This window comes from Ranitomeya variabilis, chromosome 2 (assembly GCF_051348905.1).
Source record: "Ranitomeya variabilis isolate aRanVar5 chromosome 2, aRanVar5.hap1, whole genome shotgun sequence".
NCBI classification, from domain to species: Eukaryota; Metazoa; Chordata; class Amphibia; order Anura; family Dendrobatidae; genus Ranitomeya; species Ranitomeya variabilis.
The window spans coordinates 929,601,255-929,616,450 of record NC_135233.1 but is presented as its reverse complement, the minus strand read 5'-3'; the positions used below and the strand labels follow the sequence as shown (position 1 = coordinate 929,616,450).

The 15,196-nt window shown below is 39.8% G+C and overlaps 1 protein-coding gene across 1 annotated transcript in view; it reads left to right on the top strand.

Annotated features, from left to right (window-relative positions):
* Nucleotides 1-3,118: 3,118 nt before the first annotated feature.
* Nucleotides 3,119-15,196, top strand: part of SCHIP1 (schwannomin interacting protein 1) — an 867,777-nt gene continuing 855,699 nt past the window's right edge. Inside the window, exon 1 of the mRNA XM_077290656.1 lies at nt 3,119-3,319. Coding sequence (XP_077146771.1) covers nt 3,311-3,319 — 9 coding nt within the window. The 5' untranslated portion in view covers nt 3,119-3,310. The remainder of the gene's footprint in view (nt 3,320-15,196) is intronic.

Below are 15,196 nucleotides of genomic sequence, written 5' to 3'. Positions count from 1 at the left end.
AATTTCTCCTGTAACTGAGGTTAATATATCAGTTCCAGTTTCAGGATATATCTACAATGAAAAGCATGTAATATTATCTTAACCTCTTGGCAACGACCCACTGTAGATAAAGGTTCATGCTTGCTGGGCTTTGTGCAGCACCAACATTTATCTATTGCAGCACTCAGAACCCCCCAGGGTCCTGCAAGCGCTGCCATGCCAGTTTGAGAGTGATAGCTCTGACAGGTGACATAATCGGGACCTGATTGAATCAGGTCCCAGTGATGTTAACCCTTTGCTATCTTATAGATGCTGCAATCCATAGTGATCTTTTTTTAAAAAATGTATTTTTCTTATGCAAAAGCGCCAAAATATAAAAAAATGATATAAATGTGGTATCAATGTAATCATACTGACCCAAAGAATAAAGCTGACTTATCAATTTACCACTTAGTAAATGGCATTAAAAAAAACTCCAAAAACAAATACCGAATTGCTGTACTGAGGAGCTTCTTTGACTGAGAAGAGCAGAAACGGAAGCAGATAGTTCCAGTTTTGACCGTCCTTCTCAATTACCTTTTAAGCATCGCCTTACTGAAGACCACCTGCCCGTCCATCTGGGCTGGAGGGGAGGATTCTGGCTGCAACCACTTCTGTACCAGAGGCAGCAGATCAAACTTCTGAGAGCGAGGGGGTTTGTCATCATAATATGCACAGATATGAACCCTTTGGACTCTGACAGACATAGTGACCCCAGAGCGTGCCAATATCTCGGTCAAAGTCCAGACCTCAATCCAATCGAGAAACTGTGGAAAGAGCTGAAAACTGCTGTTCACAAACGATCTCCATCAAACCTCACTGAGCTCAAGCTGTTTGCCAAGGAAGAATGGACAAGAATTTCAGTCTTTCGATGTACAAAACTGATAGCGACATACCCCAAGCGACTTGTAATCACAGCAAAAGGTGGAGCAACAAAGTATTAAGTTAAAGGGTCTGAATAATATTGCATTCCCCACTTTTCAGTTTTTGAATTTCCACAAAAATTTAAAATAACCAATAAATTTTGTTCAACTTCACAACTGTGTTCCACTTGTTGTTGATTCTTCACCAAAAATTTACTTCCTTTATGTTTGAAGCATGATATGTGGGAAAAGGTTGAAAAGTTCCAGAGGGCTGAATACTTTCACAAGGCACTGTATATGTAGCAGAATACCTCACTTGTTAAGACCGCTGACCACTGGGCAGCGCTCATAGCAATCCAGCAGTGTCAACCATAGAGGTCTCCAGGACACCTCTGGTTGTCATGCCAATCCATCGGTGATCCGCGATCACGTGACGGGGGTCACCGATGGGTGGATTTCTGGCACGAGTGCCAGAAGTGCATGTTAAATGCAGCTGTCAGCATTTGACAGTGGCATTTAACGAGTTAATAGCGGCGGGTGAGTAAAGGACTGACAATGTTAAAGCTATATGCACACTTTGCATTTTTGCTTCATTTTTCAGTGTTTTGCTGTGTTTTTTCAGTGCAGATTTGTCATAAAACCTGTAGGGATTCCTGATGTCAGCAATGTGAATGAGAACCCAGAAGTCTCACATCCACATTGCTTATTTTAAACGCAAGTAAAAAATGCAGCATAACGTGCCTTTTTCCGTTCCGTTTTTACTGCCAAGAGATGCAGAAATGTGGCAGAAATTTCTGAACAAACACTTAATGTGTGCATATACCCTAAGGATTATAATCATCCCCTAAGGATTGGGGATGATCACAGCAGTCAAGCTAACACTGTTCAGTACATGTGGCTATATATTGGCCATACTGTTATGTGCCATGACCTAGGAATCATACAGTACGGTATTGTCAGTGTATTGTTGCTGTTACACTGCTATGGAATCAGTTTTGTTTTTAGAAGTTGTCCCATCTCTCTCCCTGTAGCCCAGCTCTGCTGTAACCCCTCCCTTCTTCTCCAGTCAGTGTTTGTCAGCCATCTTCGTCTGACGTTCATCTGTGTATATCTCAGGTTCAGTATTGTCTTATCACCCGCTGGAGCTGCTGCAGCTACTACTATTGTGCATAATACAAGAATTCAGCCTGAGAATAAACCTCTCCTGGAATCCTCACATGTGCCGCTGCAGTCGAGTTGACACTAACTGACAAAGTTCTGCCATAACAAGCAGTGAGGAAAAAGTGACAGCATTATATTAAATGCAATGACTACCCTGTACAAGCAGCTTTCAAACTTTTGGGGCTCGTACACACAACCGTATTATCTGTCCGAGTTCTCTCTCTGGGAAAAATGGATTATGCTTGTCCCAATGTTATTCAATGGGGAAGTGCAGAAGACCAGTATTTTTCACTGACCAAATTTGTGTGAAAAAAATTCAGCATGCACTAATTTCTTCGGTAAACTCATCCATTCCATTCTATGAGTGTGTGAAAAAAAAATCGGATGCCATTATAGCATTTGATTGTTACGGAGACATTGCAATTCTGTAACATAAGAAACTGTAAATGTTCTGTAATTGATTAATAGCTGCTGCTGTTAAAAAAAAAAAAACGGATTGGATACGGATGACAAGCGAGAAAAAAAATCGTTTGACTTTTATGGACGAAGCTCTGAACTATTTGTTATACTCTCGTGTGAACCCAGCCTTAGGGCCAGCATCTGATTACAGATATACCAGTAAAATACCAAGATTTTGGCAATCCACAAGTATTTTTCTGAGCCTAGTTAGTGGAGAACATCATCTGCATGATATATCCAATGACATATAAAGATCAATAGTTTGTAAGAAAAATATCAATCAGTAAAGGGCGAATTTCATGTCTGCAGTGTATTAATATGTAAATTTAGGTGGAAACGCGTACAACCTGAGAAAAGGTAACATAATACTAGTGACTTAATATACATGCGGTAACGATATTTGTTTATCTGTGCAGTATGTGGTTAATGGAAGCTTGGGTTTCACGTAAATGATGAAATAAATGCACTGTGATAGTTTTGACTTATGTCTGCATCCATGGTGATGCACAGCATTGTAGGTCCAGCAGTGATGGAGTTAACATGAGCTCAGAGCTGCAGAGCCAGTGGCAGGAGCAGTGATATCCAGGTTCCCTTCTCTCCTCAGCACCACAGCACTCAGTGCGGAGTGAGCCAAGAGTCAGGAGTGTCTTGTCTGTCTATGGGATCTTGGAAGCGTTGACTGTGCTGGCAGAGCCACCGGGTACCAAGCAGCAGCAGTCACATCAAGCCCAGAAATCGAGCAGAAAAGCAACCACATCAGCAACAGCAGCCAGTGCTTGTGCCCCTGAGGATTCTCCAGGAATTTCACCATGCGCCTGGTAACAGATCTTATTTCCTAAACCGAACATTTCGCTGTGTCTTCTACTGCTCTGTATGTTTTATGTCGCCTTGTGTTTTTTAACTAATTAAATGAAGAATGTCATTGTACCTTCTGGGACAAGAAAGACAGTTATTCTGCACAAGATACACAGGCAGATGTCTTACAGGGAACTCCTGGTGCAAGAATTACTTTACATGTGATTTGAGGGCATTGAGCAAGAGGTAAAACTAGCCAGAGAAATAAGAAGAAGCTTTCTTAGAAAACACACAAGATTAGGTAATTTTTCCATCAGTGTATCATTTTTTTCACAATAACTAAATGTTCCCCCAATATACTGATTAATTGAGATCTTGGAAACATTTTTGAAGGTTCTTGCAATCTTTAGAAGAAATCTATAACTAAGTTGTGAGTGTAACAGCAACAATACACTGACAATACAAAAAAATACAAAAATAGATGATGATGAATTTTATGAATGATTCAAAGGATTTCATTTTGGTTGGATCCGATCATTTCGGTGCAGTAGAGGTGGTAAGGGTGCTCATTCTTGGTCGTATTATGGCTAGAGTTATTATTGTGAAATTATAGATATAATCTATAGCCAATGTAGTGTAAGGTCCACCCCTCATTTTTCATTAGCAGATCAATACCGATCCTTTTGGAGCACTTTAACATGACCTCCAGGCGATCAGTACTGTAATACACATTGAAAGTCAATTCTATGGTCAGTTTTGAGTGGTATGTCCACTATTAAAAAAACATGGCTGCTTTCATCCAGAAAGAGTGCCACACCAGCTCTCAGGTTGTGCCTGGTATTACAGCTCAGCTTCATTGAATTGAATGTCCCTGAATTACAATAACACCCATGAACTGTATATTGGTGTGGATCTTTTTTTGGATGAAAGATGCATCTTTTTCTAATTGTGCACAACCCTTTTAAGTTCAATACCAATGTTCATTTTTGGAAAGCAGTTTTGTACTCTAGTGCCCACCTTAACATTAGGTTGATCTTGGTACGACAGGAATTGTCCTTCAAATGTCCAACCTTTGGACCATGCAGACCTGAGATCCATCCTAATCAGACATCCAGTACTGTAGGATTTGTGGACTTGCCGATTATAAATGTGAGAGTAAATATAAAATGAATTTATAAATTAATTTTCAGTGTTACAACCTTGCATATATTAGGTTGTTAATTTGCGTGCAAGCATTGTGTAGCTTGTTGAGTTTAGCATCCAGGACATCTTGGGTAGATCATGAATCATTGTGGAAGCAGAGCACTTTGTCTTATGCCGCTTCGCTTTCAGTTGCAAGTGTGAAAATATATTAAATATGTATGGGAGCTGAAAACTGTGTTGTATTTCTAAAAACTGTTAAAAGGTTCCGGAAAGAAGCATTACTGTTCTTTCATTACCAGCTACGTGTCTTGTAAAAAACAGTTCCTTAAATTTGCATTGCATTGAAAAGCACATATTGTACAAATCACCAACATACTGTAGAACAAATCACCATCAATATGATGAATTGTCCTCATCTGACAGTGTGTTACCAACTTCTAATTAGCCATTTTTATTTATATCTGCTTTTAAGAAAGTTGGGTGATGACCAAATTGACCGTCATTACATGTTTATATTGGGTTGTCATGTTGTTACACAGACTTTACTCTTTTACTTCTTTAAAGACAGACACATTAATCAGTTAGGACTCCATGGTTCGGGATTTCCAGATGTTTTCATCTGACTCGTCGTCATTTGTGATATTTTGAAAAATCACAAAATTTCAAATAATTGTAGTCCAGTACCTACCTGAGGGATAGTATGTATGTCAATTATTTTAACTACTTTTTGTGCTAAAGAGTCACAAAATCGTTGAAAAGAACAAACAAAAATAAAGACTGTCTTTTACTTTGCAAAATAAAGGAAATGTGTACGCCATTTTGAAGAATTTGGCACAAAAAACATCAACGAATACCAAAGGACAAAAAAAGTAACTTAAAAAAGCCCTACAAATGATGAATCAGGGTCACATTACTTAAAAAGGACAGCATTTTTAACAACATGGTATATTTAGACAATTTCAGGTTTAGGGGAAGATATTCTTTCAAAAAAGTAATTCAACAACGTATCAAAAGAACCGCAGGATTCTGCAGACGGTTTATCACTTTAAATTCACCTTAAACCAGCATAGTGTACCAACCTTGTAGATCGTACACATAAGGAACAGGTCTACACTACATTTGATCGTATAAATTGGAAAATACCCCCAATGTATCTTTCTAAGGGTGTGTGTCCACGGTCAGTAAACGCTGCTTGTTTGACGCTGCGCAGAGCTGCAGCGTCAAACACGCAGCGTCCAGATGTTCCAGCATAGTGGAGGGGATTTTTTGAAATCCCGTGTCCACTATGCGTGGAAACCCGCACGCGGCGGGCCTGCGACTCCGGACATGCTGCGCGTCTTTTCAGCTCGCAGCATGTCCGTACACCTTGCGGGGACGCAGCGTCCCCGCAAGGCATAACACAGGGCCCTATGGGAGGGGGGGGCGATGATCCCGGATGTGTACATTTAACACATCCAGCATCATCGCGTCCAAAAAGGGGGCGGGGCTTAGCGCCGAGCGGCTTCGCCGCTCCGGCGATACCGCCGGCCATCCTGAACATGGACACACAGCCTTATACGTTTTTGTTGCAGATCTATTGACCAGTAATTAGTGAAAAAAGGTTTTTATTTAGTGCAAGCATGGCCAGTGTACATTAATTAACCTCTGCTAAACTGTATTGGTAATAAACTACGATTATCATTACAAGAATGTACAAACAAAATGTACATTATGGCACACAATTATTTACAATTATATGCAAAGTGCACATCTTTATAGGGACATGCTTCAAACTTGTGCAATTCTTCAGTGCCATTCTTCAAACTTATCCATTAAATTCATAATTGCCAACAGTCTGAATTTTGTCAGGATATTTTGATAAAGTAACCAACAAAAGTGATGTTTTTTGCAAAAAAATTAAAGAAAAGAGTAGTTTGGGGCATTATCATGCAAGATTAGGATGGGGATAAAATGTCCTGAGGTTTGGCATTCAAATGTTGACTAATAAGCAATTGTAAAGCCTGAATTTGGAATGAGCCAAACCTAGAAGACTAAGTAGCTGATTCATTATGGTATTTAAGCCACACCAGTGAAGGCCAGTAACGCGAATATGGGTGTGGCATGGCCAATAAATTGGCAGGACAAGATGTAACAATGCCCACCCATCAAATTAATGAAAAGTTACGACACTTACTCCAGTCATGTACTCCATTCTCTGTACTCCAGTCCACCAGATAAAGAATCTGCCTAATTCACTAAAGGGCAATGCACCATTGAATGAATTAGACTACATTCACACGTTGAGTATTTGGTCAATATTTTAGCTCAGTATCTGTAAGCCAAAACCAGGAGTGCAACAATCAGAGGAAAAGTATAATAGAAACACATCACCACTTCTGTATGTTTCACTCACTCCTAGTTTTGGCTTACAAATGCTGAGGTAAAATACTGACAAAATACTTAACATGTGAACATGGCCTTGGGCACATTGTATTCCAGTGAGCTTGTTCATTGAGACTAGCATGCGCAACGCCAGTCTTAATGAAGCAGCCCCAGAGTATTAGGGTGGAGTGCAATGTGCCGCATGGCCCTCGTAGTATGCCACAGTGTGTGTTTTGCTGTTATTTAAAACTTTTTCTCATATGTTTGTCATACATTCGTAAGTGAAATGCCATAAAATTACTTGTATTCACCTGAAAGATAGCAGTAAGTTGTGGAAAACTGCTACCATTCAGCACATGAGAATACAATCTGTTCACTTCAATTCTGCCTTGGAAGCAAATTCAACTGCTGTGCATAATAAATAAATCAATTAGTTTACTTTTGCCATGCAGGAAGCATCATACATCAGTATGAATTCATGTTCTGCTCATTAGGGTTGTGCGATAGATGCATACAGATGTGTTCTTCCATGTGTGTTCTTCCCATCCTTTTACAGTCCTACTCTGTATGTAAATAATTCTAGACATCCTAGAATTTGGACTATGAGTATGAGTAATAATAACCCAAAGGTTATACCATGTGGTCAGTCTACAAACAAGAGATGCAGGGAGAATTCAGCCCTGAGGTCTACAGACTAGAATAAAATCTGTAACTCAGGTTCAGTTGAAGATAAGTCATGTAATTTACTTACAAGGTTACCCCACTTTTAAGTATGTAGACATAATCTATACATTAATTGTGAAGTGTGAATAAATATGACACATGGATAACGACTGGCATTGCCTTATCCCAAATGTTATTCTTAAGTCACACAAAAGTAAAGTCAAATGTTCCCCAAGTTATGGCAGCATGGAGGAGAAAGCTGTGGTACTCACCAAATACATGTATAAAAAGAGAAAAGATCAGCACCGTTGTAGTGCACTTACCCCACGGTGTAAAGATTGTCTTTATCAATGAGACTCCATTGACTCACAAAACCGGCCTCTTAAGGGTGCTGCATCCAAAGAAATCATGTAATGTGGAGCCAAAGAAGAAAAATGGTGCGCACTCCTGGGTCCGGTAAAACACTTGCTTTATTGGGACATCTATACACTGACAGACGGGCGGGAGAAAACGTGCGGAGAGAACAGGTCCTGTTCTCTCCTCACTCACCAAATACATACCTTGACCATTTCCAAGCAAACGAAGAGAAGAGAAACACCTCTGCACCACTGTATTACGTTAGACCCTAATGCCTCCAACCTTTCTCAGCTGTTTTTGCCGTGTTAAATCCACTTTCTTTAGAAACAACCGGGTGCTGCATCCATAACCAGATCATTGGCAAAACATGAGAAAAAAGCAAAAAAGTGGAGCGCACTCACCGGTGTCCAAATGTCAAGTCTTTATTCGGACATAACGAGAAGACAGTAGGGAGGGATGTCACATATTCACATCCCTCCCTGCTGTCTTCACGTTATGCCCAAATAAAGACTTGACATTTGAACACCGGTGAGTGCGCTCCACTTTTTTGCTTTTTTATGACATACCTTGACCATGTTTTCAATAAAGAAGGTTTTGAAAGAGTAGGCGCCATAACTTTTTCTTTCTATTTGGACAGGTAGTCATAACGATTTTTTTTGAAACACGGATCATTGAATTGAGGTCCTGAGCTGAGGACCTTTAAAGACAATATTAGATTGCATTCCCTTCACATAAAATTTATCACTCTTTAGGTCTAGAGTCCCTTTAAAAGGACTGTCACATGTCATAAATATGTAATTTTTTACTTGGTATAAATGCTGCTTTACTCTTGAATTTGGCTTTAATTTTCTTTTGATCCTGTGCCTCTCCTTTCATCTCATCCACATGTAAATCTTGTCTTTTTAGCCAAGTGGGCATAGTAAGACAAGGTTCCCATGATGAGCTTTTAGTGAGTATTTGATGTTGTAGATTTTCTGCAGCATTTCGGCACCAATTAAGTAAAGTACATTAGTTGTATTTTTTTAGAAAATACGGAGTGTGAAAAACTCATTGTGGGAATGTAGCCTAACTCTTCACTATGAGAATCTTCTTGAAGCAAAAACGCCTAGGTGGTAAAAAAACCCTAGACTTATAAACAGTGAAGGATGTAATTATTTGATCCCTTGCTGATTTTGTAAGTTTGACCACTGACAAAGACATTAACGGTCTATAATTTTAAAGGTAGGTTAATTTTAACATTGAGAGAAAGAATATCAAAAATAAAACCCAGAAAATCACATTGTATAAATTACATAAAATTATTTGCATTTTGCAGTGAGAAATAAGTATCTTATCCCTTACCAACCATTGAGAGTTCTGGCTCCTACAGTCCAGTTAGACGCTTCTAATCAACTTGCTACCTGCATTAAAGACAGCTGTCTTACATAGTCACCTTTATAAAAAAAAATCCTGTCCACAGACTCAATTAATCAGTCAGACTCTAACCTCTACAACATGGGCAAGACTAAAGAGCTTTCTAAGGATGTCAGGGACAAGATCATAGACCTGCACAAAGCTGGAATGGGCTACAAAACCATAAGTAAGATGCAGGGTGAGAAGGAGATATCTGTTGGTGCAATAGTAAGAAAATGACTGTCAATTGACATCGAACTGGGGCACCATGCAAAATCTCACCTCGTGAGGTATTCTTGATCATGAGGAAGGTGAGAGATCAGCCTATAACTATACAGGGGGAACTTGATAATGTCAAGGCAGCTGGGACCACAGTCAACAAGAAAACCATTGGTAACACATTACGCTGTAAAGGTTTGAAATCCTGCAGTGCCCGCAAGGTCCCCTTGCTCAAGAAGGCACATGTGCAGGCTCGTCTGAAGTTTGCCAATGAACACCTGGATAATTCTGTGAGTGTTTGGGAGAAGGTGCTGTGGTTCAGTTGAGACAAAAATTGAGCTCTTTGGCATTAACTCAACTCGCCATGTTTGGAGGAAGAGAAATGCTGCCTATGATGACCCAAAGAACACTATCCCCACTGTCAAGCATGGAGGTGGAAACATGTTTTGGGGGTGTTTCTCTACTAAGCATACAGGACTATTTCACCACATTAATGGGAGAGTGGATGGAGCCATGTACCGTAAAATCCTGAGTGACAACCTCTTTCCCTCCGCCAGAACATTAAAAATGGGTTGTGGCTGGGAAATCCAACTAGACAATGACCCAAAGCATACAGCCAAAGCAATAAAGGAGTGGCTTAAAAAGAGGCACATTAAGGTCATGGAGTGAGCTAGCCAGTCTCCAGGCCTTAATCCCATAGAAAACTTATGAAGGGAGTTGAAGCTCTAAGTTGCCAAGCAACAGCCTCAAAATCTTAATGATGGAACAATCAGAGGAAAAATATAATAGAAACACGTCACCACTTTTGTATTTATCACCCACTCCTGGCTTTGGCTTGCAAACAGTGAGGTAAAAACTCACCAAATACTCAGCATGTACATGTGGCCACAAGAAGCAAACACAACAGAGATTTGTTTTTGCAGAAAACACAAAATCTCCACAGTAGAAGATGAGTCTGGAAATATAAGATGACTCCATCCAAGATAAGACAACTATATGCAAGACAATATTTCCAAAAGATCATAGAAAAATATAAAAGTAACAGCTGTATTAAGACAAAAGGAACCAAAAATATATGAATAATATTATAAATTATAAATTGTGGCCTTTTAATATTACCCAGGTTAGGGGGAGGGTAAATCTACAGACCCCAAGCCACATGCTAGCAACATGTAACTTCATTAGGGTCTTTAATAACCTACTACGTAAATTTCTTTTAACACATTTTCTTTTCATTTGTCAGCAATCCTTAAAGGGCACCTGTCACCCCGTTTTTTCAGTATGAGATAAAAATACTGTTAAATAGGGCCTGAGCTGTGCATTACAACAGTGTATTTTGTGGACCCCGATTCCCCACCTATGCTGCCAAAATACGGTACCAAAGTAGCCGTTTTCGCCTGTCAATCAGGCTGGTCTGGTCAAAAGGGCGTGGTGTCTTCCCCCAGATCTTGCTTAGTTTTCCGTTGGTGGCGTAGTGGTGTGCGCATGCCCAAGGTCCCGAATCCACTGCACAGGGGAGTGAAAACAGCGCGATGTGTGCTATTTCATTGGTGATCGGTGGGGGCAGCCATCTTCCTTTGGCCGCGCGTGCGCAGAAGCGGCGCTCTGCTGGCCGCGGCTTCAGGAAAATAGCCGCGGGATGCCACGCGTGCGCAGATGGAGATCGCGGCGGCCATTTTCCTGAAGCCGAGATGCGAATTCTGCTTCAGGAAAATGGCCGCCGCGATCTCCATCTGCGCACGCGCGGCATCCCGCGGCCATTTTCCTGAAGCCGCGGGCAGCAGAGCGCTCCATCTGCGCACGCGTGGCCAAAGGAAGATGGCCGCCCCACCGATCAACAGGGAAATAACGCACATCGCGCTCTTTTCACTCCCCTGTGCAGTGGATTCGGGACCTTGGGCATGCGCAAACCATTACGCCACCAACGGAAAACTAAGCAAGATCTGGGGGAAGACACCACGCCCTTTTGACCAGACCAGCCTGATTGACAGGCGAAAACGGCTACTTTGGTAACATATTTTGACAGCATAGGTGGGGAATCGGGGTCCACAAACTACACTATTGTAATGCACAGCTCAGGCCCTATTTAACAGTATTTTTATCTCATACGAAAAAAACGGGGTGACAGGTGCCCTTTAATTTGTCATGGCTATTATTTGTCATTTTTTGACTACAGTGTTGACATTGAATCATCTTTGTAGGTGAATCATAAGTGACATGAAATGTGCACAGGATGTGACCTGTAAAAGATTTATCTGCTACTAAATTATGCAGGATGGGGATTATGTAGACTGTTTGTATGAATGACTGATAGCCTGGTCACATTTATTCTCTATGTTGAATAAAAATTACCATGTCGTAAAAATAATCATACCTGCTTTAACAAAGGCTTTAATAATATCTACAGACTGTGATTAAAGGTCAACCAAATATAACACTATTATGAACATATGGAAATGGTACTTTGTGGGTTCACAAAGAAATGCTGTGATGTCATAGCAGCTAATTGCAGCTTAGAGAATTTCAGAAATTGGCGACATTGCAGAGAGAAGTGTACAGCATTGTGCAATATGGTGTGTATTTAAGGTTTACATATTTATGACCTCTGAATCATCTACTTTTACTCAACTAAAGTATAAATGAGAAACAAGCTGTGAATACTGGGCTTTTAGCTTGCTAGTTGTGTACAGAATTCCCTCTTTCAATGAGGCGCAGATTTACAAATATTCCAATTCTAATGTACAGGTTAATACATTTTAATAAATCATCATTATAAACTTTACATATAATAAGTGTATCTGTATCATAATTACCAGCATAGAAGGATGTGGATATCTTGCTAAATGTGTAGTAATAAAGGAATTGTACATTTCCAGTGCTGTAGATTTGTATGCACAACACACCTTCAGCCCTGTGTAAATGATAGAAAGATGAACAGATGGTCACTTATTTGTGATTTCCCATCTGACCCTGGAGAAGATCCACACAGAAAATTGACTACCTGACCAGGTACAGGTCTCTACCGCATGTCGGGATATGGATGATTGTTCCACGAAAGAGATTTGGTAGAACATTTATAACGATGGTAATTGACTGTTCAGTGGACCTTAACTCGTGCCAGTCTGGGCATTTTTGTATAAATGAACATTGCCGTTAATTCTGAGTATTGGTGTGGATTCTTTCCAATGTCTGACTGGGCTTTCTTGGGCCCAGCAAATTATTGTAAGTGTCCACCCTCCATTTAAACACATGTAAGCAACCAATTGCCTTTTTAAATTTGTTGTAATAATTTAATGAAGAGGATATTATATCAATGAGTTATTTATGATTCAACCGAAGAAAAACCAAGGCTCCTCTAATTCCTGTCCACACCAGATACCAGCTCAGTCATATAAATGTCTTGTAACATGCCTAAATCACGTCAGAATATATTTTTTTACCCTTTTAGCACGTTGGCTCAGTGGTTAGTAAGCACTGTCGCCTTCACGTGCTGGTGTCCTGAGTGAGTTAAAATCTGACCAAGAATACACCTACATGGTATTTATATATTTTTCCTGTGTTTGCATGGGTTTCCTTCAACACAGCAGTTTTTTTAGGAGCTTCTGGATACCATAAAAAAAGAATAATTAACTGCACATTATGCATGCGATTATGGTGCAGCACAGGTGTCGCTACCGCCGCCTGCAGAAGGGGAATTTTTTTAACATATCTTGAAAAGTTTTCCCCCTTCCATATACTAATGTGCCACAAACAGGAAGTTGATATCACCAACCATTCCCAATTTATTTAGGTGTATCTATATAAATGGCCCACCCAGGTGTATCCATATAAATGGCCCACCCTGTATAATATTCATTATGTAAAATAGGGGGCAGGTTAGTGAGAGATCAGACACCTGTCAGAACCCATACTGATGAATACCTAATCAGAGCCCCACATGAAGACCCCCACAGGCCGCCCCGGAGCACGAGCATATCATTAACTCAAAACTGAAAATAAACATTAAACAACAACCACAAGATGGATTTTAATCAGTATAATGGCACTGACCTGTCTGTAGGTTACTGTGCACAATCCTGCTAACAGGTTCCCTTTAAAGCCCTACTAAAACTTTTTATTGTGAGCTCCACTGGCAACAGAAAGTGATGACAATGTCTGTAAAGCACTGCAAAATATGTTGACAATATAGGAACAATGAAATTAAACAAATTAATGTAAAATTAATATTGTTGACCACAGATTTACTTACATTTGCATCGCCTTGTCTTTCTTGGTCCCTACAAATCAGATATCTCTACCTCCTGTTTTGACCTGTGATAAGCTTGGTGTACTAGATAAACCTATGTAATGTAGAATGGTTTAAGCACACAAAGATATAGCTGATGTATAAAGTCAGATACGTAGTATGCATGTGGGAATACATGCATACTTTACATGTATGTGGGAATTGATATAGAGCAGAGTAGGAACATTTACATCAACCAAGAAGCAACAGTCTGAATGGAGCACTGCAACACGGTATGGTTCAAAGTAGAGTGAGGTTTCAGACAAGGCTGAATCCTGTCACCATTTTTCTTCAATTCATATGCAATTTAATGAAGGCTGGACTTGCTGATAAAGATGAAGGAATTAAAATTGCTGGACGAATCATCAACAATCTTAAATACACACACAATTCAACAGTGATAGTAACAAGCATAGATAGAATTACAGAGTGTCAAATTGGAAACCTGGAACATAAGACTGCTAGTCAACACAAAGTAGACAAAGATTGACTACTGCCAAGCATGACTGGGACTCATTTCAGATGGACGGCGACTAACTGGAAGTTGTAAAGGACTTTACATACTTGGATAGATGACCACAACAGGAGAATAGCTATGGGTAAATCAACAATGAAGTCACTGGACAAGGTCTTCAAATTGAGGAACAGTTCAGAGGTGAAGAAGACATGAGTTATACATAGTTTGATTGTCTCTGTGGTAACATTCAAATGGCAAACCTGGACAAAAAAGTAACAAGATAGATGAAGAATAGTGTTGAGCGATACCTTCCGATATTCAAAAGTATCGGTATCGGATTGGATCGGCCAATATTCAAAAAATATCGGATATCACCGATACTGATACCCGATACCAATGCAAGTCAATGGGACCAAACTATCAGAATTAAAATAAACCCTTTCTTTCCTTGTAGGTTCATTCTACATGAAGAAAAACAACTATGAATAATGTAGGATGTATTGGGGGAGGAGACATCCAAAGCATAGAGGTTTAGCCCAATCAAATGGAATAGCAGGAATTAATTTTTTTTTAAGACGTTCGGAGTTACAAAGATATTGACTATGTTAAGATTTTTTATATTTTGTCAGATATTGATGTTTCACTAATTCCATGCTCTTCGCCTTCTTTTTTACTTTTCCGACACTTTCTTCTTCATCATCCTCAGCAGCAGCATCTTTTACATCAACTTATTCTTCACCTTATTCATCTTCTTCACCTTCTTCCTATTATTCTTTTTTGTTACATTCTTCATATTCTTTTTATTAAACTATTATTCTTCTTCATATTCTACTTCTTCATCATATTCTTATTTGTGACAGGCATTCCTGTAGTTGTTATCTATAAAAGTTTGAAGATTACACCTTCCGTTCTGCCTGTCACAAAAGAGTTACAACAGGATTTGTCTGCGTTCAGTTTGGCCTGCAGCAGCAGGCTTTTTCCAGGGGCACCACGAGGAGGAACGGACTCACCCCCATACACTGC